The sequence below is a fragment of the Nerophis lumbriciformis genome, linkage group LG06 (genome assembly GCF_033978685.3).
Source record: "Nerophis lumbriciformis linkage group LG06, RoL_Nlum_v2.1, whole genome shotgun sequence".
In the NCBI taxonomy this organism is placed as follows: Eukaryota; Metazoa; Chordata; class Actinopteri; order Syngnathiformes; family Syngnathidae; genus Nerophis; species Nerophis lumbriciformis.
Genome location: NC_084553.2, coordinates 56,523,451 through 56,548,236, shown reverse-complemented (window position 1 = coordinate 56,548,236; position 24,786 = coordinate 56,523,451). Strand labels below are relative to the sequence as shown.

At 41.5% G+C, this 24,786-nt stretch overlaps 1 protein-coding gene across 1 annotated transcript in view; it reads left to right on the top strand.

Moving 5' to 3' along the window:
• Window positions 1-24,786, top strand: part of tent4b (terminal nucleotidyltransferase 4B) — a 91,440-nt gene that overhangs the window by 42,415 nt on the left and 24,239 nt on the right. The window contains exons 2-4 of the mRNA XM_061964562.2: window positions 14,909-15,032; window positions 24,425-24,471; window positions 24,606-24,726. Coding sequence (XP_061820546.1) covers window positions 14,909-15,032; window positions 24,425-24,471; window positions 24,606-24,726 — 292 coding nt within the window. The remainder of the gene's footprint in view (window positions 1-14,908; window positions 15,033-24,424; window positions 24,472-24,605; window positions 24,727-24,786) is intronic.

The following is a 24,786-nucleotide window of genomic DNA, read 5'->3' as shown; positions in this document are numbered from 1 at the left end:
GAATCGGAAATACAAAGGTCTGTTCTTCAATGCTCTGTACAACATAGCTGAAGACAACCATTGTATTAAAAAGAAGAAATGAGAGCTACAGTTATGAATAGGTTCCCTTTGTTTTTGTCATATTGTCTTTCTGTGTTTGTTTTTCAGTTTAAGAACTACATATGTAATCAGAATCAGAAGTACTTTATTAATCCCGAAAGGAAATTTTGATTTTCAGCACCAATCCTATTCAAGATCAGACAAACATTGCAGGTAGACAGAAAAAGGATCGCTGACGGGTCTTGCCAACTTCCGGCACCCCTTAAAAAAAAAGATGAGAAACAGGTAAACGCTGGGGTCGGGGGGTAAAAAAAATGTTCAGTCAAAGGCTGGACTCCAAGGAGGAGGTCCAGACTGAGGCCAAGGGAAAAAAACCCTCATAGCCATAGCACCCACAAACAAGTTACATAGAATCAACAAAACTTGCAACAGAGGGGAGGGAGTGGGAGCAACTATGCTATAGTCTGAGTTTTTGACAGTTTGTACAGCAGATTGTTTATTTAATGTGCACTGAATGATCACATGAATAAATGCATTTGTCAAATATTATGAAAAATATTGTTTTAAGGACAAATGATCATATAAATATGTGTTAATTTAAGAGCCCCTTTATGAGCATCAAACATGAGGGAAACGTTTTACAATTTTCAAACATTTTATTTTTTCCCAGCGAGTAGGATAACGTAGCATGATGTTGCTGTTATAATGTGCGTGTAATGTTAGCGCCATAGCTCACAATGTGATGCTAGTGTTGCTCTTGCTAACGTTTGTGTCCCTCTGTCCTCCTCCTTATTGTAACGTATTGTGCTTCTCATGTGGCATCTGTTGCATTAGATAAGAGGTAGTGTATATGTAAAAAGTGGGAAAAGGGCATGATAGCGCTTCTTAGAGCCACTGTTGCAGACAGGCTCATTAGCATTTAAGCTACAGACACAAACCAACAAGTTGGGTTTACTAAAATTATCTTTAAACTGTCTAAATCGGTGTTTCTTAACAATAAGGCCGAGGCCCATTATTGGGTTGCCAAAAATGATCTGTTTCTCAGCTCTGATCCGTATGGGTCACAGCGGTACTCAGTTGTAATTAGGACTGGACTGTATCGCAACATATGTGTTTAATATTGGTCGATAATTATTGATATTTTTTAAAACCTATCAAAAATAAGGACCAAGAGAAAAATGTATTAAATATAAATGTCTTTTTTAAATGTAATCTTCCTCTGAATAAAATCCCCTCAGTTATCAAGGCAGAAAGGAAATGTCAACACAACCGTGGAAAATAGTCAATGTAAAAATAATTCTAAAATCGCATTGAAAACTAAACAATCTCTTAAAGTGAAGTTGCACAAGTAAGAAATACAAAATAAATGCTTAATAAAGTCTAACAAAATCGTGCAAAGTTTGAAAATGTAAACCGAGAAATCTGAGAAGAACTATTGTCTGCAGGTTTAGTGCCAGTGTTCTGTCAAATGTTGCTGCTTCCTCGAAAAAAGCTACCACTGGCGTAAAACGGTGATTACAATGAAAATGTAAGCTACCATTGATGAACTTCCTCACTCTGTATTTGTTTACCGAATGAAAAATGAACTTTGTCATGCTAAAATTGTCTACATGTTTGCTGGTCAGACGATACAATGAAAGAAACATCTTTTAAAATCAGTACCGTACATATTTGTACACGAGGCATACAAGGCAGTTGTTTCGATGAGTGTTTTGTCCAAGGCAAATATTAGAAATATTTGCGGTTGTGCGCATGCACACTCAATAGTATTGGGTCGGAGACATCAATAGGTGGCAGTTACCGACAGAACACCGGCTGTGGTCAAGGGTGAGTGTGGCTAAAGCGGTGTGGTATTACTGATTAGAAGCGCCTTGGTCTGACTACGGTCTGTTTAAAAAAAAAATAAAAATCTAAAAAAACCTGCCAGAATGTCGAGGTCATTTTTCCTGTTTTATCGTCAATTTATTCGCTGCCTGTAGCACTCATTTATAGTTTTTCTTCTCAATCCATGCAAAAATTCAACCACGAGACAGCAAGACTGCACGACCAAAATTGATAGTTGATACTACACTGCTCAAAAAAATGAAAGGAACAGTTTATAATCAGGGTATGGCATGAATTCAATTGCACTTTTCTGATAAGGTTTTGGTCAGGTACGTGGCAGAGGGGGTTGTTAATCCGTTTCAGCTGCATTGGTGTTGATGGAATTAACAACAGGTGCACTAGAGGGGCAACAACGAGATGGCCCCCAAAACAGGACTGGTTTTGCAGGTGGAGGCCATTTCAAGTTCCTCCCTCTTGATCTTTTTTAACTGTTTTTCCACAAGTGTTGGCTTTAGCTAGAGTCATTATCACGACTGGGAGCATGAGGTGATTTCTTAACCCTCCTGAAGTTGCGCAGATTGTCCTACTCCTCCAGGATGGCACATTCATGCGTGCTCTTGCAAGAAGATTTGATGTGTCTCCCAGTACAATCTCAAGAGCATGGAGGAGATTCCAGGAGACAGGCAGTTACTCTAGGAGAGCTGGACAGGGCTGTAGACGGTCCTCATCCCATCAGCATGACCGATATCTGCTGCTTTGTGCAAGGAGGAACAGGTTGAGCACTGCCCGAGCCCTACAGAATGACCTCCAGCAGGCTACTGGTGTGAATGTCTCTGCCCAAACAGTCAGAAACAGACTTCACGAGGGTGGCCTCAGGACGACGTCCTGTAGTGTGCCCTGTGCTCACTGCTCAGAACCGTGGAGCTCGATTGGCATTTGCCATAGAACACCAGAATTGGCAAGTCCGCCACTGGCGCCCTGTGCTTTTCACAGATGAGAGCAGGTTTACCCTGAGCACCTGTGATAGACGTGAAAGGGTTTGGAGAAGCCAAGGAGAGCGCTATGCTGCCTGCAACATCATTCAGCATGACCCGTTCGGTGGTGGGTCAGTGATGGCCTGGGGATGCATTTCCATGGAGGGACGAACAGACCTCTACAGGCTAAAGAACGGCAGTCTGACTGCCATTAGGTATCGGGATGAAATCCTTGCACCCATGGTCAGACCCTACGCTGGTGCAGTAGGTCCTGGGTTCCTCCTGGTCCACGACAATGCCCGGCCTCATGTGGCAAGAGTATGGAGACAGTATCTGGAGGATGAAGGAATCGACACAATTGAATGGCCCTCACGATCACCTGATCTAAACCCGGTAGAACACCTCTGGGACATAATATTTCGGTCCATCAGACGCCGCCAGGTTGCTCCTCAGACTTTACAGGAGCTCACTGAAGCCCTTAGACAGATCTGGGAGGACATCCCACAAGACACCATCCGTCGTCTCATTAGGAGCATCCCGCGACGTTGTCAAGCATGCATACAAGCACGTGAGGGGCCACACAAGATATTGAAAATAATTTTGAGTTGCAGAAATTGAATTTGGGCAAAATGGACGAGCCTGCCACATAATTTTTTCACTCTGTCTATATACTGAGCCCTCTGTAGGCTGAAAACTTTTATTTCCATCAAAAGATGTGGCATCCTTTTGTTCCTGAGACATTAATCTGTCCATATCAGTATAGATATCCCACATTTTTTCCCCCCATTGAAATCTAATGTGTTTTAAAAGTGTTCCTTTAATTTTTTTGAGCAGTGTATTACCCGATTGGCACGTCACTCCGATTGATCAGTGATCACTTCCTGCGTTGCTTGGCTAGCAAGGGCCAAAGCCGTGTATAGAGAGAGTATGGACATTTTGGTTTCAGAGTTGCCATGTAGTCACGTGAGGGGCTTTTGATCAATCAGAGAGAGTATGACCAGACAATCTCTTAAATAATTGGTCAAAAGCCCATCACGTGACTACATGGCGCCATGTTTGGAACCAACTCTGAAAGTTGTCCATACGCTCTCTTATACACTGCCCTGGCAAGTGCCTTTGTCATTGCAACCAACCTTGCTTCGCCACTTCCTGTTTCTTCCAACAGAAAAAAAAAAAGTGTCGAACACAGTTTTTATTGATATTGGTAACGTGTCTACAATTGCGATATATATTGATATCATTTTATTGCCCATTCGTTGCCCTAGTTGTAATACACTTTTCCCTCACTTATGACAGTAATGACCATAACAAACAGAAGAAGTCTGGAGCTAAAGTCATAGAGAAGTTTATTAAGCGAAAACATTATGACTAAAGTGGTGAAGCTGTATTTTCATTTGCACTTTAATTTTATTATGAGTCCCTGCTTATGCAGTTTGTTTGATTAGTACCGTATTTTTCGGAGTATAAGTCGCACCTGCCGAAAATGCATAATAAAAAAGGAAAAAAACATATATAAGTCGCACTGGAGCCCGACCAAACTATGAAAAAAAACTGCGACTTATAGTCCGAAAAATACGGTAGTTATTTTCCTAATCAGCCTGATCTAAGCCTCAAGTTTAAAGTACCAGTAGAGTGGAAGAACAAGTTGACTTTATATGCTTATTAGTGTTTAATTTTATCCATTAAACCATATCCAATTGTATTTACAATCCTCAAAGTATGCGAAAACACTGTTTAAACATCACAAAATTGAGTTCGCCATTTTGAATAATTATTTTAGGGGATTGACATCACAGTAGTAACGCTTCTGCACTCTGACAATGTTATCAGATCAGTCACACTGGAAATACCCAACAATTGAAAAGAGATGTGGTGTTTATCATTCACAATCTGCATGTAAGACAAGGACACATACAGTATGTTTGGCTTTTTATGCATTCAAAATCGTAAATAAATAGACCACAATTGATTTAACAAATCGAGGGTCCTCTGTTACGCTCGTTATACTTTCTTCAAAGCGTCCAGAAACTGCCAGCATTATTCCTTTTACATGTCGTTCCCTGATAATTATCCAACTATGAGTGATATTGTTATTATAAGCGCCAACGCAGACAGACTATTTTAGCGGCGCATTGATAGCAGTGAGCTAATGCTAGCTTACCCTGCTATTGTTGACACACTAAGCCGACGGCTGCTTCTGCTTTGTCTCAAACTTGCTAAAAGTTAATTATAGATTATAATTCATGCAGCTCTTCCCTGGTACTAGACAAATGTGGCCATGGTCTGACAGGTTGGTCGACTATGACATCCCCCAAGATGGCAAAATAGACCCCACAAGACGCTTCCTGCAGGAACTTTTTTATACCCTTAGTGAGAATTGCTATTGAATCTTTATCCAAACGGTATATGTTCCCAGTGAGAGTGGAAATATTCCAGTAAGTGTTTATTTTATTGTGGTTTGTTATTGTTAGTTTGTATGTTTAGCACCTGGCATTGCTGTGGATGCTATTGTCAAAATAAAACTGCATCCATCACTCGGCTTCTAAAACTCATTGCTCATTCTCTTTGTGTTCGGGCTCAAAAATATAAAGTCCATCCATCCATCCATCCATTTTCTACCGCTTATTCCCTTTGGGGTCGCGGGGGGTGCTGGAGCCTATCTCAGCTACAATCGGGCGGAAGGCGGGGTACACCCTGGACAAGTCGCCACCTCATCGCAGGGCCAACACAGATAGACAGACAACATTCACACTCACATCCACACACTAGGGCCAATTTAGTGTTGCCAATCAACTTATCCCCAGGTGCATGTCTTTGGAAGTGGGAGGAAGCCGGAGTACCCGGAGGGAACCCACGCAGTCACGGGGAGAACATGCAAACTCCACACAGAAAGATCCCGAGCCCGGGATTGAACCCAAGACTACTCAGGACCTTCGTATTGTGAGGCAGATGCACTAACCCCTCTGCCACCGTGAAGCCCAAAAATATAAAGTCCTGGATCATAATTTTTCCAAAAGTAATAGTTGTTGGTTCTCACAAAGTCTGCCTGATTAGCATTGTTGTTGCTAAGAAAGGGATCTGTTTTATTGTGGTTTGTTATTGTTAGTTTGTATGTTTAGCACCTGGCATTGCTGTGGATGCTATTGTCAAAATAAAACTGCATCCATCACTCGGCTTCTAAAACTCATTGCTCATTCTCTTTGTGTTCGGGCTCAAAAATATAAAGTCCTGGATCATAATTTTTCCAAAAGTAAAAGTTGTTGGCCCTCACAAAGTCTGCTTGATTAGCATTGTTGTTGCTAAGAAAGGGATCTTTGGTCCTATCATGACTGGCTTCCTAATTATCTTTCGAAATGGCTCGGGAATCTCAGTGAGATTGATACTATTTTCATCTTTTCTATTTATTGTCTTTTGGTGTCATAAATCAGACATATATGATAATAGCTTGAATATAGAGGCAACTTGTATTTCCAGCAATCGGAGGGTTGCTGGTTACTGGGGTTCAATCCCCACCTTCTACCATCCTTAGTCATGTCCGTTGTGTCCTTGGGCAAGACACTTTACCCCTTGCTCCTGATGGCTGCTGGTTAGCGCCTTGCATGGCATCTCCCGCCATCAGTGTGTGAATGTGTGTGTGAATGGGTGAATGTGGAAATACTGTCAAAGAGCTTTGAGTACCGTATTTTCCGCACCATAAGGCGCCCTGGGTTATAAGCCGCGCCTTCAATGAACGGCATATTTCAAAACTTTGTCCACCTATAAGACGCCCCGTGTTATAAGCCGCATCTAACTGCGCTAAAGGAATGTCAAAAAAACAGTCAGATAGGTCAGTCAAACTTTAATAATATATTAAAAACCAGCGTGATGTGGGCGCGCACGGAGTCGTATATCAACATGGACGGAGCTGCGTGAAAAAAGCCACCCGGCCTCTTCGCGTAAACTTACCTTAACCACTCGCTCATCTTTTCTTCATCCATCCCTTCGAGTTAGCTTTTATGATGACGCCGGCTGGAAAAGTCTCTTTTGGCAAGGTCTTCCTTTTGAATATCACCATGGGTGGAAGTTTCTGGCCATTAGCATGGCAAGCTAGAACCACAGTGAAGGATGACTTCTCATTCCCTGTGGTGCGAATATTCACCGTACGTGCTCCCGTTGTATCCACTGTGCGGTTCACAGGAATATCAAAAGTCAGTGGAACCTCGTCCATGTTGATAATGTTCTCTGGCCGGATCTTTTTTTCAGCTATCTTGTTTTTACAATATGCACGGAAAGTAGCCAGCTTTTCTTGAAAGTCTTTAGGCAGTTGCTGTGAAATAGTAATCCGTGTGCGGATGGAGAGATTGCGTCTTTTCATGAACCGGATCCCTGTCGCTTAGTAGGAGCCATTTTGTGGTCTTTACAGATGTAAACACACAAAGGAAATGAAACGTAATATCCGCGCGCTTCTTCTTCTTCTACGCGGGCGGGTGGTTGCTTACAGTAGAAGAAGAAGCGCTTCCTGTTCTATGGGGGCGGGTGCTTACCTTGGCGGTTGCTTGCGTAGAAGAAGAAGCACTTCCTCTTCTACGGGGAAAAAAGATGGCGGCTGTTTACCGTAGTTGCGAGACCGAAACTTTATGAAAATGAATCTTAATATTAATCCATATATAAAGCGCACCAGGTTATAAGGCGCACTGTCAGCTTTTGAGAAAATTTGTGGTTTTTAGGTGCGCCTTATAGTGCGGAAAATACGGTACCTTGAAGGTAGAAAAGCGCTATACAAGTATAACCCATTTATCATTTATCATTTACTAGTACTTTAGATATAAAATAAATAATATTTGTGATTAACACATGGTTTAATATCATTAGGCAAGGTTGGAAACTGTAAGTAAGTTAGATTTAATTATCTTCTCACCCTGGACACAGACTATTCGCCCTTCTCCCCTCAGGCAGGAGACTACGGTCCATCCAGACGCACACCTCCCGCCACCAGAACAGTTTTTTCCACTCGGCCGTCAGACTCATGAACAATAGCAAGATCTGATAGCTCAGTTACAGCTCATTTTTATTACCTATTCTGTGTTATATGTATTTTTTTGTTGCACGATTGTACCAATAAAAATTCCTAGTTTGTGAACCCGTTCTCAAACAATGGCAATAAAAGTATTCTGATTCTCCTGCCCCTTAGTAGTAGAAAAGTTAGGCCTCGAGGTCAAAAAGGTTAAAAACCCCTGTTCTAAATTCCAGCATCAAGGCTGGATTATGGACAACACACTTTCAATAAAGTGTTGGTGGACCTCTAAGATGCATTTCAAATTGTCAGTTGTTTGGTTCGTCCATCCATCCCTTTTCTACCGCTTATCCCTTTTAGGGTTGCGGGGGGTGCTGGAGCCTATCTCAGCTGCATTCGGGCGGAAGGCGGGGTACACCCTGGACAAGTCGCCACCTCATCGCAGGGCCAACACAGTTAGACAGACAACATTTACACTCACATTCACACACTAGGGCCAATTTAGTGTTGCCAATCAACCTATCGGCAGGTGCATGTTTTTGGAGGTAGGAGGAAGCCGGAGTACCTGGAGGGAACCCACGCAGTCACTGGGAGAACATGCAAACTCCACACAGAAAGATCCCGAGCCCGGGATTGAACTCAGAACCTTCGAATTGTGAGGCACATGCACTAACCCCTGTCCACCGTGCTGCCCTGTTTGGTTCGTGACTCTGTCAAATATCGCTTAAAGGGGAACATTATCACAATTTCAGAAGGGTTAAAACCATTAAAAATCAGTTCCCAGTGGCTTATTTTATTTTTCGAAGTTTTTTTCAAAATTTTACCCATCACGCAATATCCCTAAAAAAAGCTTCAAACTGCCTGATTTTAACCATCGTTATATACAACCGTCCATTTTCCTGTGACTTCACACAGTGATGCCAATACAAACAAACATGGCGGAAAGAACAGCAAGGTATAGCGACATTAGCTCGGATTCAGACTCGGATTTCAGCGGCTTAAGCGATTCAACAGATTACGCATGTATTGAAACGGATGGTTGTAGTGTGGAGGCAGGTAGCGAAAACAAATTGAAGAAGAAACTGAAGCTATTGAGCCATATCGGTTTGAACCGTATGCAAGCGAAACCGACGAAAACGACACGACAGCCAGCGACACGGGAGAAAGCGAGGATGACTTCGGCGATCGCCTTCTAACCAACGATTGGTATGTGTTTGTTTGGCATTAAAGGAAACTAACAACTATGAACTAGGTTTACAGCATATGAAATACATTTGGCAACAACATGCACTTTGAGAGTGCAGACAGCCCATTTCAGGCGCGCTAAGAACATATATTTTTCCACGATTTCAGCACTCAGGTTAACCATACCTAAATAGACGCAAAATACTGCATTACACAAGACTACCCGAATGTACTCAAATGATTGAAAAAAATACATGTTTTTAAGCTAAATTATTGATAAACACAGTTTATGTATAATACTTTACGTAAAACCGCGAGTAATGAATAAAGTTTTCATCAATTAATATATTCTGTAGACATACCCTCATCCGCTCTCTTTTCCTGAAAGCTGATCTGTCCAGTTTTGGAGTTGATGTCAGCATCTGCTTTGAGTGTCGCAGGATATCCACACATTCTTGCCCTCTCTGTCGTAGCATAGCTTTCGTCGGTAAAGTGTGCGGAACAAACGACTGAACATTTTGTCGGCTTTCCCCACAGCCTCGTATTTTGAACAAATTTCGTCCAATTTCTTGCCACTTTCGCATCTTTGGGCCACTGGTGCAACTTGAATCCGTCCCTGTTCGTGTTGTTACACCCTCCGACAACACACCGACGAAAGTGGGAAAATGGCGGATTGCTTCCCGATGTGACGTCACGTTGTGACGTCATCGCTCCGAGAGCGAATAATAGAAAGGCGTTTAATTCGCCAAAATTCACCCATTTAGAGTTCGGAAATCGGTTAAAAAAATATATGGTATTTTTTCTGCAACATCAAGGTATATATTGACGCTTACATAGGTCTGGTGATAATGTTCCCCTTTAAGACATGGCATGTACAGTTGTTAAAAATGTTTGTCTGGCCACAGCTTGACCCTGGAACTGATTATTTCTATTTGTATTAATTCTTACGAGAAAACAGTTTGATATTTAAAAATAAAACCCAGCAACAACGAGCATTAAGTGTTGGTAGCTGCATATTTCTTCTTTGACAACATTCTCTGATCAGAGCTTGTCCGTGTGTGTGTGTTTTTTACCCAGTATTTTTGGTACTGTTTGTCCACCCCGAGAGGCACAGCCCTGCGTAGCCATGTATGCATATTAGGCCGGTCAGAGAAAAAAGGTCGTCGTATGTGGGCAGGGTGACCTGCTCCAAGGACACATGCGGCGTGCAGCCCGCCCGCCCTCGCCGCGTGTGCACCCTCTGCACTAACTTGACACAAGCGGGCCACAGCTGGGGTGCCATGTTTTTGTTGTCTGTGCTCCACTTTTATAAAACCTTGTGTCTACTTTTGTTTTCACTAATTAACTTCACACCCTATCAGAAATAGGTTTTTCTTGCTGGTACAATGTTTATTTAAAACAAAATTGTACCAGCAAGACTATTAATTAGTCAAAATTGCTTATTCAATTGAGTACCTAATGACTTTTACACACTACTTGCCAAGGTAAAAGCTACACCCTGACACTGTATCTTGTTTCTAAAGAGGCCTGTAGTTGTGTGTATATTATCTGCCAGTACAATCGTGTATTGCAAAGCAAAAAGAGGTTGCTGCTTGCCTGGACTCACAGCGTGCAGCAGCTGCAAGCGAGCGCACCAAAAGAGAAGCGCCGTGAGCTATAGTCTGTCCTGACAAGCGTCTGGCAGCCATGTCTGTAGCGGAACCGCTGTTTGGGCCAAATCCCAATGGCGGTGCTTGATTTTCTTCCTTTTTTCCTCTGCTGCTGACATCAGCCTCATCGTGTTCATTTTTCATCAAAAAATGGAGAAAGGAAGTGGTTACATTTCACCAGCAAGTGTCACTCCTGCTAACAGGGGCTCGAAGGGCCACGCGATTTTGCAATGCATTGTGGGGCTGGGTAGCCATACTTGTTGGACAAAGGCTTTGCTTGTTTGCAACAAACTGGATTAAAATGCATCGTACAACATTAAAAAAACAAGGGCCTGTACCAAGACAAACTATTCTATTCCAAAGGCTTGCCACCTGGAAAAAAATTACAAACAAATGGTGGAATTGACTCATATAAGCTATGAACATGTTTGATTGATGAGAGATTTGAATCATCATATATTTAGCGTACGGTGTCAGTTTTAATACCAGTGAAGAATTTCAGAATGCAAAGTCTGTTAAGGCACATTGTCCATTGTCCAAATTGCACGTAATCTACGGCTTTCATCTCTTATTTGTCCGAATTGCGTGAAGTCCCCTGGCCTTGATTCATGGGCAGGTTTCCCCGATAAAAAAAGCCCATTGTTACTTATAAATACTTTGATCACCGTGCAACCTCTCCAAAATATAAGTGCTGCTTACCCAAGATTTAAAGTAAACAGACAACATGCTTTTTTCCCCCAAAATACTGCATGTTGTTTGTAAACTTGCCCGCAGATAGCTTGGCTAACTGTAACATCCTACTAAATGCTACGTGTGTAACTGAATAAAACATGCTTTCATTCAAATGTACCAGTCTGAAAATTCTTTGAACACACTAACAGGTACCAGCTGATGGAATTAAAAGTGATGTTTGATTGTCTCACGATTTTCCCTGTAGACTGCCGAATTTCAGTGCCCATCCCGAAAATCTCCCAGGGCAACCATTCTCCCGAATTTCTCCCGATTTCCACCCGGACAACAATATTGGGGGCGTGCCTTAAAGGCACTGCCTTTAGCGTCCTCTCTCACCTGAAAAGGAGACTATTATATATGTCTCCGTTATCCATAGGTTTATCTATAACCCATAAAGTAGGTAGGCACGGAGCTATTTCTCAGCGTGTGTTTATTCCAGCCGGCACGTTAATACACTGACACACAACATCCGGATTCCCATCATGCATTGCTTCAAAACTACGGCAAGTAGTAATGTCCAAAAACATAACAGAGACGAAGCGGAAGAACGAAGAAGAGACATGGCGATGACAAGTAAGAAGATGAAGTACGCTTGCAAGTTCCAAAATGATTGGAAAAAATAATTTCAGTTCATCCAGCACAGCTCGAAGGGGAAAGGGTATGCTGCCTGCACATTTTGTAGATCAGACTTCTCCATTGAACACGGTGGCCGAACAGATATACTCATTCATGAACTGATTATATATATATATATATATATATATATATGTGTATATATATATATATATATACTTGAAAATATATACACCCCCCGCTACCAAACACAACACCCCCTACCTCCGCCCCCCAAACCTCAACAACACCCCCCCAATCGCCCGAATTTGGAGGTCTCAAGGTTGGCAAGTATGCTCACGGCTGCTATCCAGGCTATTGGCTGTCTCTTTATTAACTTCATAACCCGACTTCTTTCGGCTTTCCTTTCACCTTAGAAATGTGAAAAATCTCACCAAATACTTTTTTTCCCCCCAAAGCGATCATGAACACGATTGTGACAGTTAATGATGCAGAACGTTTGCGCCATGTTTTGAACTTGTTAAAGAAAAGCAAGAGTCCAGCAAGACCCACAATGCAATGCGTTGCCCTATGGCAGCATCTATTCACTCTCTAATGCAATTTTGTTATTATTTCTGGTTTTACATACACATGAATGATTCACCTGTCACTACTGCTAATTAGGGATGGATCTCGAATTTGTTCCTTTTATAGGCACCGGCTGAATTATGTCGGTACTACCAGGTATCTATTCACGTAGAATCAAACGGTGACATATTTGATACCTTTCTTAAACGTCCGGATAAAGACTTATGTCCGGTTAGCATAACGTAATGTAAACGTGGATGCATATGCAAAAGTGCAATATATTTAAGAACGAAATATGGGGACGGCGTGGCGCAGTTGGGAGAGTGGCCGTGCCAGCAATATGAGGGTTCCTGGTTCAATCGCCACCTTCTACCAACCTCGTCACGTCCGTTGTGTCCTTGAGCAAGACACTTCACCCTTGCTCCTGATGGGTCGCGGTTAGCGCCTTGCATGGCAGCTCCCGCCAACAGTGTGTGGATGTGGAAATAGTGTCAAAGCGCTTTGAGTACCTCGAAGGTAGAAAAGCGCTATACAAGTATAACCCATTTACCATTTATCTGTACGGTATTTATTGATATCTGCAACTTATTGCTCTTTTATCCTGCTCTACAACGAGCTAATGCAACGAAATTTCGTTCTTATCGGTACTGTAAAGTTCAAATTTGAATGACAATGAAAGAAGTCTAAGTCTAAGGTTGCAGACTAAACAGCGATTCAAGGAAACAACAACTCAAGCAGCACTCAGGGCAGACTCATATTCATAACGTTGCATTTTTCAACAATTAGAAAATACTTGAACGTAAAGTAAGTCTTCACTCTTCCAAAATACCCGAGCTTGATTCTTATTTCACATTGGATTTGCCATAGACAGGCCACTATTAGCATCACATGGCGATTTCAACGCCTCCAAATTTGGTAATCAAAACCACAACTAAGATTTAATGTTGCAATCCAACAGCTGATGTGTGTTAAGCACAATCCTCACAATATGAACACTTTCTGGGCAAAACATAACACATTAATCTTCATGGATAAAGCTACTGTTATGGTATGTTGTCTATACCAGTGTTTTTCAACCACTGTGCCGTGGCACACTAGTGTGCTGTGAGATGCAGTCTGGTGTGCCGTGAGAGATGATCTAATTTCACCTATTTGGGTTAAAAATATTTTTTGCAAAGCAGTAATTATAGTCTGCAAATGATGTGTTGTTGTTGAGTGTCGGTGCTGCCTAGAGCTCGGCAGAGTAACCATGTAATACTCTTCCACATCAGTAGGTGGCAGCCGGTGCTAATTGCTTTGTAGATGTCGGGAACAGCGGGAGGCAGCGTGCAGGTAAAAAGGTGTCTAATGCTTAAACCAAAAATAAACGAAAAGTGAGTGCCCCTAAGAAAAGGCATTGAAGCTTAGGGAAGGCTACGCAGAACAAAACTAAAACTGAACTGGTTACAAAGTGGAAGAAAACAGAATGCTGGACGACAGCAAAGACTTACGGTGAAGCAAAGACGGCGTCCACAAAGTACATCCGAACATGACATGACGATCAACAATGTCCCCACAAAGAAGGATAAAAACCACTGAAATATTCTTGATTGCTAAAACAAAGTAGATGCGGGAAATATCGCTCAAAGGAAGACATGAAACTGCTACAGGAAAATACCAAAAACAAGAGAAAAATACACCAAAATAGGAGCGCAAGACAAGAACTAAAACACTACACACAGCGTGATGTGACATGTGGTGACAGGTCACCTACTTTGAGACAAGAGCTATATTGATGCATGCTTGGTTATGGTTTAAAGTCATATCCAACAATTGCAACAACGACTTTTTACTGTCAACTGAGTTTAGTTTTTTAATGATTTCCGCTTGTGGTGTGCCTCTGGATTTTTTCAACGCAAAAAATGTGCCTTGGCTCAAAAAAGGTTGAAAAACACTGGTCTATACCATAGATAGCCTATACAGTAATGCCATGTTATGTCTTGGAATGGCAATCGCATTGCAAATGAGACTCGTGTGTAATAAGTAAACGAGATATAACAAGTGGAGAGAAAAGTTATCATCCATCCATTTTCTACCGCTTATCATAATCTGCTCAATTTAAATGTTACTTAATATTTTTTTTATTACCAAACGATTAACATTTATTAACGCACTAAAAAGTACCAAAAATTGGTACTATATCAGTTCAAATGTGAACGGTACCCATCTCTACTGCTAACAACAGCATTTGTATGTTTCTGAATGCAATTAGTTATAATTACTGGTCTTCTGCTTCTGACATCTCATAACTCTGATAATTACAGTTCCTGTTTGAAGGCTACAGCGTGATTAAGCACAGGCTTTCAACAGATGTGTTTTTTGTTGTTGTGCAGGTTACATGAAGAGATCAGTGACTTCTACGCGTATATCTCGCCACGGCCGGAGGAGGAGAAGATGAGGCTGGAGGTAGTGGACAGAATCAAAGGCGTCATACACAACCTTTGGCCGAGTGCTGAAGTAAGTTTTGCCCTGTTTCTTTTTAATGCTCCTTTTACATTGCATGGCACACACTCTCGCAAAAGTGAGTCGACCCTCACCCTTAAATGAAAGACGGCTATGGTCTAGAGCAGAGTTCTACAACAGGGGGTCCGCAAAGGTACTGCAGGGAAGCGGCGAAATAAAAAAAATTATATTTCTGGATATTTTCACCCACAATTTTTTCACAAATGTAAATGTCTTTAAATACACATGAAAATTGAGCCAGCACACTATCTTGTAGTTCGGGGGTCAGCAACCCGCGGCTCCTTAGTGCCGCCCTAGTGGCTCCCTGGAGCATTTTTAGAAACGGATTGAAAATGGAAAAAGATGGGGGGGGGAAATACAAACAAACGCAACAGTTTGTTTACATGTAAAATCTTCCACTCCTTTGTCTCATTTTGTCCACCAAAAGTTTTATGCTGTGCGTGAATGCACAAAGGTGCGCTTTGTTGATGTTATTGACTTGTTGGAGTGCTAACCAAGCATATTTGGTTAGAGCATGACTGCAAGCTAATCAACGTTAACATGCTACTTAGGCTCGCTATTGCATCATTATGCCTCATTTGTAGGTATATTTGAGCTCAATAAATATTCTTTACTTTTATCCTCTTTGTATATAATTTAGTTTTGCATGTCTCATGACACATTATCTGTATGAAACATTGGCTGCATTTCAGATGTGTGCCATGTTGTTCCAGACCACAGTAAACAATACATAGCTTGCCAAAGATTGTAATAAATCTATTAAAAGAAGACAGCCTGTCGTTTCCTTTAACTTGGACACACACATCTATCTATACCTTTGGCCATTCTAAGACAGTAATTTCCAGGAGTTATCTCACCTTCTGAGTAGCCTCTGATTTACTAATGGTTTCTAATGTTGTAAAAATGTGTAGATTAAATATAACATTTCAACATTTCTGTCAACAAACATTTGCTTAAGCCTGCGACACATTGTCATTTTGATAGTAGGCTATTATAGCTAATATTGACACGTCATGTGTTGCCTTCATTATAAGACTTATGTACGGCTTTTCATTTTTTGCGGCTCCAGACAGATTCGTTTTTTGTATTTTTGGTCCAACATGGCTCTTTCAACATTTTTGGTTGCTGACCCCTGGTGTAGTTGAATGTGAATAAATACTAACATATATTAAGATAGCGATTAGCTCTCTAATGTCAGCTAACGATTAGCACCCTTGTTGTCAACTAGCAATTAACGGGCCAGTTGTCAGCTAGCGATTAGCGCGCCAGTTTCTAGCTAGCGATCAGCGCACTAATTAGCAGCTAGTGATTAGCGTGTTAGTTGCCAGCTAGTGATTAGCGCATGTATTATACAACACACGCAGCGTAATTTATCAATACTCACCACCGTTTTGGGAGCTTTATTTTGCATTTTATTTAGCATGTTCGAAATTAAGGCGCAAACTAACACAGTTCCACACACGTCACTGTGAGATAGGAGTGCTCGCGCTACAAAGACACACAATGGACACACAATCTTACATGTGTGTGTCAACATATTTGGACTCATTGTCTAATCAGCAACGTCCTTTTAATAATTTCCAGAGTTTCCCCTAGACTGCCAAGATACTGTGGTGGTAAGGGTGTGGTTTTGGGCGTGGCCACCATGACGTCAAGTAATTTGCTATGATTATATTTTTTCTTTATAAATGCATACATTTAAAAACAAAATAATTAGTATTAACATATATTTTTCATGGTTTTGCCATATTTTCAATTGTTGCTTCTTTGTTAAGATTTTTTTCAAGTGTCTAAAGTTTTTTATTAAAAACAACTAGCAGCAAATCTAGCATCTTTTTCTGGTGTTATTATAAACCGTAATCGTGTTTAGAGACTCTACTTCTGTCCCTCGATGTCCCAGACGAAAGAGGCAAGCTGCAGTGAGCATGATTTCTTAGCGCTGTTGCTCTGGTTATTTCGGGGAATTCAATCGATCGCAACTGGACTGTTTGGTTTGTCTTAGAAAACGTTTCGCCGCTCATCCGAGTAGGCTTCATCAGTTCGTGCTCATAGACTTAAATTGGTTAAATATAGTCGAGTGTGAATGTTGTCTGTCTATCTGTGTTGGCCCTGCGATGAGGTGGCGACTTGTCCAGGGTGTACCCCGCCTTCCGCCCATGTGCAGCTGAGATAGGCTCCAGCACCCAAGTGACCCCGAACGGGACAAGTGGTAGAAAATGGATGGATGGATGGATAGTCTAGTGGCTGGTGCCAAAACCCCAAATATTTATGCTCCAAAAACCAGGAGGGTGTGCCTGGGCAAAGATGGTTTCACCATTTCGTAGTGAGAAAGACAACTGATTTGATGCAAAAGAGCAATTTTAACTGTCAAAGCCAACGACAGTCAATTTACCCTCGTTAGCATTGAGGTATTGTGTGGTACAACGATCGCTGTGGATCGACTACTACCAGTCCAAAGTAGTCGGGATCCCCCAAATAAGCATTCAATTCGGTTGTAAAGAAATTACACAAATGGCGTCTGTGACCAGAATGTTGTTGGAGGCTAAATTGCAGAGTTTTTAGGAATTGTAGAAAGGACATTGTTGTATGTGGGAGACAGGGGGTGTCGCAGATCACAAACCTCTGTTCAGGTAGGATTTTTCAGCCTTGACATACAGTAGATGGCTTCCCTCCCTGTCCAGAATCTGTCCATTTTTGTTCTCAAAGGAGTGCTGTTTCTCCCTGCGGTGCAGGTAGGCAGCTGAGTCTTGGCCTGAAGAGTTTGCCCGTCTATGCTGTGCCATGTGTCAGCTTAGTGGTGGTTTTGTTTCCCCAATATATGAATCAGTGCATTCATCATTTCACTGGATAGCATACACTAGATTGTTTTTGTGGGTGTGGGGTGTCCGGTCTTTATGATGCACTAGGCTCTGTCTCAGGGTGTTGCCTGGTTTGAAGTGTACTGGGATGTTGTGTTGGTTAAAAATCTTCTGAGTTTTTCAGATAGACTTGATACCAATTGAAGGGACAATATTTTTGCATCTGTTACCATTTTCCTCCTCATCCACTCTGTTCTTGTTATTTCTGGAACTGGATGCACTTTTCACTGGTAGTAGTCAATCCACAGCGATCGTTCTACCACACAATACCTCAATGCTAACGAGGGTAAATTACACTTCAACGACTGTCGTTGGCTTTGACAGTTAGGATTGCTCGTTTGCATCGCAAAAGTTATTTTTCTCAGTACGATAGGGCTAAGCCATCCTTGCCCAGGCACATCCTTGTGGTTTTTGGAGTATAAATATTTGGGGTTTTGGCACCAACCGCTGGACTAGATTTAACAAATCTAAGTCTATGAGCACGAACTGATGAAGCCTACTCGGATGAGCGGCGAAACGTCTTCTAAGAAAAACCAAACAGTCCAGTTGGGATCGATGGCTTGTCCTGAGATGACAATGACCTGGATGAATGAGAACATGTTGCTCTGGTTGGACTTTCTCTCCTGAAAAGGCACCACTGTCCTCTTAATATTTGCACATTTTGTAGGTGGCTGTCCGCGTGTATATCTGGGATATATTAAACGGCAACAATGCAGACATGCTGACAAGGCTCCAGACAATGGCTTGCGTTTTGTTTACATCCGGTTTCGGCAGCACGGTTTTCAGTGATGCAAAGTCTTTTACGGTGGTCGAGTTTTCGGTACATCACTTGTCAATAGTGCTTAAATAATAGGCTATATACATCCATTATACTGTAATGACCAGCTGGTTTTAATGTTTTATGTTCTTTTGGTTTGGATTTGATGTCAGTTTTTTCCCATCTTTCCAAACACACAGTTCATGCCTGAAAGGTGATTGGGGGAGAATGAGGAAGTGTTGTTGTGTGTCTGGGGAAGCTTGGACGGAGACGAAAGTATTTTGCACAATCGGTAAAACGTGTTGGAATTGTGCCCTTTGTTATCATAAGATTGGTAATAAAAGTGTAAAATATTATCCATCCATCCATCCATTTTCTACCGCTCATTCCCTTCGGGGTCGCGGGGGCGCTGGAGCCTATCTCAGCTACAATCGGGCGGAAGGCGGGGTACACCCTGGACAAGTCGCCACCTCATCGCAGGGCTGTAATATATTATATTACCTTAATTTTTTTCAAGTAAAAAAAACCCAACATATTTTTAAGGTGCAATGAAAATGCTGTTGCCGTGCGCCACATTTAATTACTTTAAGGGAAAACCCTGATTTCATACCCGCTGGATAACTTAAGGACTGATTAAAACAAATTCAATTAATGCATTTTGGTGTTATTTTATGTTTTTTAATTGCGTTTTTTTTTTTTTTTACATAGACTATATATTACTAAAATATAACCTATATGATAAAAACTTCTTGAAGTATGCATTTTTTGTGTCTTGAGCACATAAGTGCAGCCTCCAGTTAAAAAAGAAAGAAAACAAAGCTGGTGTAATGTAGATGCACTGCATGACTGCTGATAAAATGACCGTAGAAAGTGGTACATGTCTTCGACTTTTTTGAAAGCATAGCCAAACGCCACAGGTACGAGCATGATAACATGTATGTACAGTCAATGACTGTCTCTGTGGTGATGCCCTGTATAGTACTGTTTTTTGCAAAATAAAAGCGATTTCTACAAAGTACATTTGCAACTTGTAGGTGTGTCCATTACAGGGTGTTTTGCGTCATGAGCTGTAATTCTCGTAAAATCTGGTCCCGTGAGACTCCACTTTGACGGAAGATGGACGCTTTGTGATTCCATGGTTTTAGAGCGGTAATTGTTAATAGAAGACGAAGGCAGCGGCCACACATTCGGGGTTTTTGGGAGAGAATTGTGAATGAGGAATTGACAGACAATTTGAGGGCTCCCTCGACATTGTTCGGGCACCCATTTTTATTCACTGGCTTTTAACCCAGCATGAGACTTTAAACTGTTTTTAACTTTTAACCTTTTTAACTGTTTTTAACTTTAACTGCTTTTTATCTAACAAATTGTTCTTATGGGTAATTTGTATTTGCTTTTTCAATGTGTATTTTACTTCTGTTTTAAATGTTATTTTTTTAGTTTGTCCTTTGCCTCTATTTATTTGTGGTGTACAGCCCTTTGTTCTTCAACTGTGGTGGTTTTTAAAGGGCTTTATAAATAAAGTTGGTATGGTATGTGAGTCTCTCCGAACCTGTGGGTCGGCTTCTATTCCCGGGAAGGGACCTGCGAGATGGCCCAGTGCCCCCTGGGGCTCCGGTCAGAAGCGTAACTAAGACGACCCGTCTACCCTAATTGTCAGGTGCTTAGGTGCGCTCTAAAGGCGGAAAAACTCTTTCCGTCATCATGCTTTTGAAATACATTTCAATATCAAAACATCTGGGAGAAAAAAACCCTCATGAGAGCGTAAAAATGTTTTAGCGATATTCGAGAGGTTTTTCCGTTAGCAGTTTCTTATTGCGAATATTTAGGTTATTCGCATTTCTAGGTGTTAACGGAAACGCAGCTACTTAAATAAGGCGGTCCGCACCACATTTTAATTGCACTCGCAGTGTTAGTAGATCACACGCAACACGTCCACTAATAGTACACGCTATTTTATAGATTGCACTAGTGTTGTCCCTATACCAATAATTTAGGACCGGTACCAAAATGTATATCGATACTTTTCGATGCTTTTCCAAATAAAGGGAACTATGAAAAATGTCAATATTGGCTTTAATTTAACAGAATATCTTACACTACATTAAACACTCACAGTCAAACAACAATTTCCCAAGGTTAAAATATAAATTAAAAGGCATTGAAATGGCATCGACCCTGAAGCGAACGTCTTCCCTGTGCTCCTCGACTACGGTCTGCACCGGACCGAACAGCAGGACAGGTGTAACAACTACATTATTACCTGCCACGTTTTATAACTCCTTGTGCAGATCTGAATGTCCATTATTTAAATGTTGACCAAAGTTTGAAGCAAAAGTGCTAATACTAATCGCCACATTTTGCTCGGCGTGTTTTAAAGCAGCTGTTGTGAGAGTAGTGTGTGTGTGTGTGTGTGTGTGTGTGTGTGTGTGTGTGTGTGTGTGTGTGTGTGTGCCCTTTAAGAATGGCAGTATGTGGGGTGAGTGACGTGAGTAAGTGAGTGGGCAAGTTAGGAGAGGTAGCGCGGGCATGTGCAGGAGTGTCAATAGCATGGTGGATGTCCGGTGGTGGAAATTATAAATAAAGTGACCAAGTTGTAACCAATCGACGGCCTTGTCATTCCGACCAAAGAGCGGAGCTTTACGGACCCAAGGTCTCCTCCTCGACCACGCAGGAAAGGTGTAAAACAATACTTGCTACGTGGTGCCTCCCTGTTTAAAGCGTCACCTTTATTGTTAGTTTTGAAGTCCAAATACCTTCATATTGTACTTCACTACCCTCTTTATTAACGAGTAGATTTGTAGTTTTTTTCTATTTTTCCTCTCCAAAATGTTATTACTTGTATGCACTTTGTGTGTGTTTTAGGGATGTCCCGATCCAGGTTTTTGCACTTCCGATCCGATACCGATATTGTTTTTGCACTTCCGATCCGATACCGATACTGACCGATACCGATACTGACCGATACTGGCCTATCCGAGCATGTATTAAAGTTTAAAGTTATTTAGCCTACTTAGTTGTCAGAATCATGTTGAAAAGGGTTTTAGTACTCTTGATAACAACTAGCTAGCTGAATTAGGTGAGTTTGAATAATACACAATGGTTGGTAACAAGAAACTGACCTGTTTATTCAAGGATAAACACAAAATAGACAAAATTATACATGACAAACAGAAATGGCATCATTGAAACTAGGGCTGGGCGATATGGCCTTTTTTAATATTGCGATATTTTAAGGCCATATTGCGATACACGATATATATCTCGATATTTTGCCTTAGCCTTGAATGAACACTTGATGCATATAATCACAGCAGTATGATGATTCTATGTGTTTTGATTGATTGATTGAGACTTTTATTAGTAGGTTGCACAGTGAAGTACATATTCCGTACAATTGACCACTAAATGGTAACACCCCAATAAGTTTTTCAACTTGTTTAAGTCGGGGTCCACTTAAATTGATTCATGATACATATATATACTATCAGATATATACTATCATCATAATACAGTCATCACACAAGATAATCACATTGAATTATTTATAATCCGGGGTGTGGGGGCGCCTGATGTAAGTGTCAAAAAGACAGCCAAAAGAGTTTGATATGAGAATAAATCTAAAGTTAAAATATAGGGTAGAAATGCACCCATTTGCAGGAAATGTAGTCTTGATTTTCCAAATTTTCTTTCAAGGCTTGCATGTCTACATTAAAACATTTTTCTTCATACTGCATTAATATATGCTACTTTTAAACTTTCATGCAGAGAAGGAAATCACAACTAAATAGATCACTAATTTTTTCAGACGGTGTTGATCTGGAAATTTTTGCCTCAGCATTTTGATGGTGTGGACGTGTGGCACCGAACGGAGATAAGCGTCTCGACAGACATTACAATATTTGAACAATGATGACGAAAACTGTTTTCTCTGTCGTGTCCGTGTGTCGAAAATTGTTATGTGCTTATTTTTTTATTTGATTTTGTGCGTGGCATATAATTGCTATGCGCGCACCTTAGAGAGAACGTTGGTCACACGGCTGCGCTAGCATCACAGCTAACGTTAGCCATGCTGCTACCTCTCTGCTCGGGGAGGACGTATACGTATGTGACGTATGATGTGACATTATGTGACGTATGACGTGACAGTATGTGACGTGTGTAAGAAGGTGCGCTCGCTGTCTGTGAGAGGGAGACACAGAAAAGAGTGAGAACAGCCTGTCGTCTAATGCCAGCAGCTAAAACACGGACCGGAGTTTTTGTTAAAACTGGATCTGGATCGGCATTTTCCCATGCCTTGCCGATACGCATTTTTTGGCAAATATCGGCGGGCGATCCGATCCAAATATCGGATCGGGACATCCCTAGTGTGTTTTGACACAATCAACATCATGCGCCGCGGCACTCAGATGAAAGAACGGTACCGGTACTTTTCAAAGGTGGTATAGTACCGATTTCAATTGATTAATACCGCGATACTTTATTGGTACCGGTATAGCGTACAACCCTAGATTGCACATGCTGGTATTTCGAGCTCTGTGAATCAGGTCGTAAGTCACTAATGCCTGGGCACTCGATGCTGGGAATGGTTCGCTGGCAAACGGACTAGTTTGTTAGGCGCATTTAAACGAGACGAAAACCAAGGTAAGGTTTAGTTAACGTAAAAGTGGTGCGTGCGAAAACTGAGCTATCACCGTAAAAAAATATGCACAGAAATATCTGACAATCAGTGCACAGAAGTGTGTTGGCTACAGCCTACTGAAGTCTGTTTTTCCCTGTCTACACACTTAAATGGCAAATAGCAGACGGCTGAGAACACACCTTAAAAATAATAAGGGCGAGACTTGCTTCTGAACGCTAGAAAAAAGTCTTGGCTCTTATCTCTATTGTCTTTGGTGGGATGCCATATATGAGTTTTTTTAAAAGTCATTTGAATTACAGTGCAACATATAACCGCTTGTTTACTTGATATGTATTTTTGTACCCAATGAGCATGCACCTCCTTGTGAGTAGAGACAAGGTCTAAAAAGGAAAACTCAAGGTAGAATGAGGGGCCTGTAGGCAATGCATTTTGTGATTGTGAGCACTGTTTCAGTCATGCAAGGGCGTGCTCCACTGCATGAGTTAATTCATTCACAAACGTAGATCTGCAATCAGCTTAACCATGTACGTGTGACAAGGTCCAACACACACTACATTCTTATACTACAGGTTTCTAGGCAATGAAAGGAAGGCGGTTTAAGAGGGAGCTTAAATCTATTTGTGTTCAGACACCAGTGTGCGTTGCCCTATAGAAGCTTTAAAAGGTGGAAGGTTGGACTTATTTCAGTCACCGCTACAGTGGGCAGGTTATGAGCTCATTGGCTTAAAGGTCTATTTTTAGATTCCGCCTCTTTTGATTTACACAACAGGAAATGAACAGAAACCTGCCAACCTCGAGTGGATGTTCGAATATTAAAAAATGTGCACCTCTCTTAGCGCCACGCCTGTGCAGTTTGTCTGGGCTTGTCACGTCGTCATCCTCAGCGCGTCAGGCTGTGAGTGTTTGTGCAGCTCCGTGAACAGGTTTTTCTCCACGTGATTGTAGGAAAATAAAAGTTTTGTGATTCATCTTTGTTCACACCCCAGAACTATTGACACGTTGTGGCATTTCAGCCCAAACAATCACAACGTCATGATAATAAGTGTATCATGTTTCTGCTGTCATTGCATGATTGAGGCTATTGTGATTGGCGCCACAAAGTGGGTAATTATGTGTCATCTTCGTCTAGGTGCAGGTGTTTGGAAGCTTCAGCACTGGTCTCTATTTGCCAACAAGGTGAGTCACCAGGGTTCCCCAAACCCTATTAGATATAGAAAAAAGCCACTATTGTGAAATGCATTTGTTACCATGGTGTTATTGCTTTTTTTTGCACACCGTCACATGATTGTATCTGCTTTGTCCTTCTTCAGTGATATCGACTTGGTGGTATTTGGGAAATGGGAAACGCTTCCGCTGTGGACACTGGAAGAGGCTCTGCGCAAGAGGAACGTTGCAGACGAGAACTCCATCAAAGTTCTGGATAAAGCCACGGTGAGCTTCTTGGAGATTCCCCACATTAAGCAACAACAAAACCATCTCTGGGAATATCAG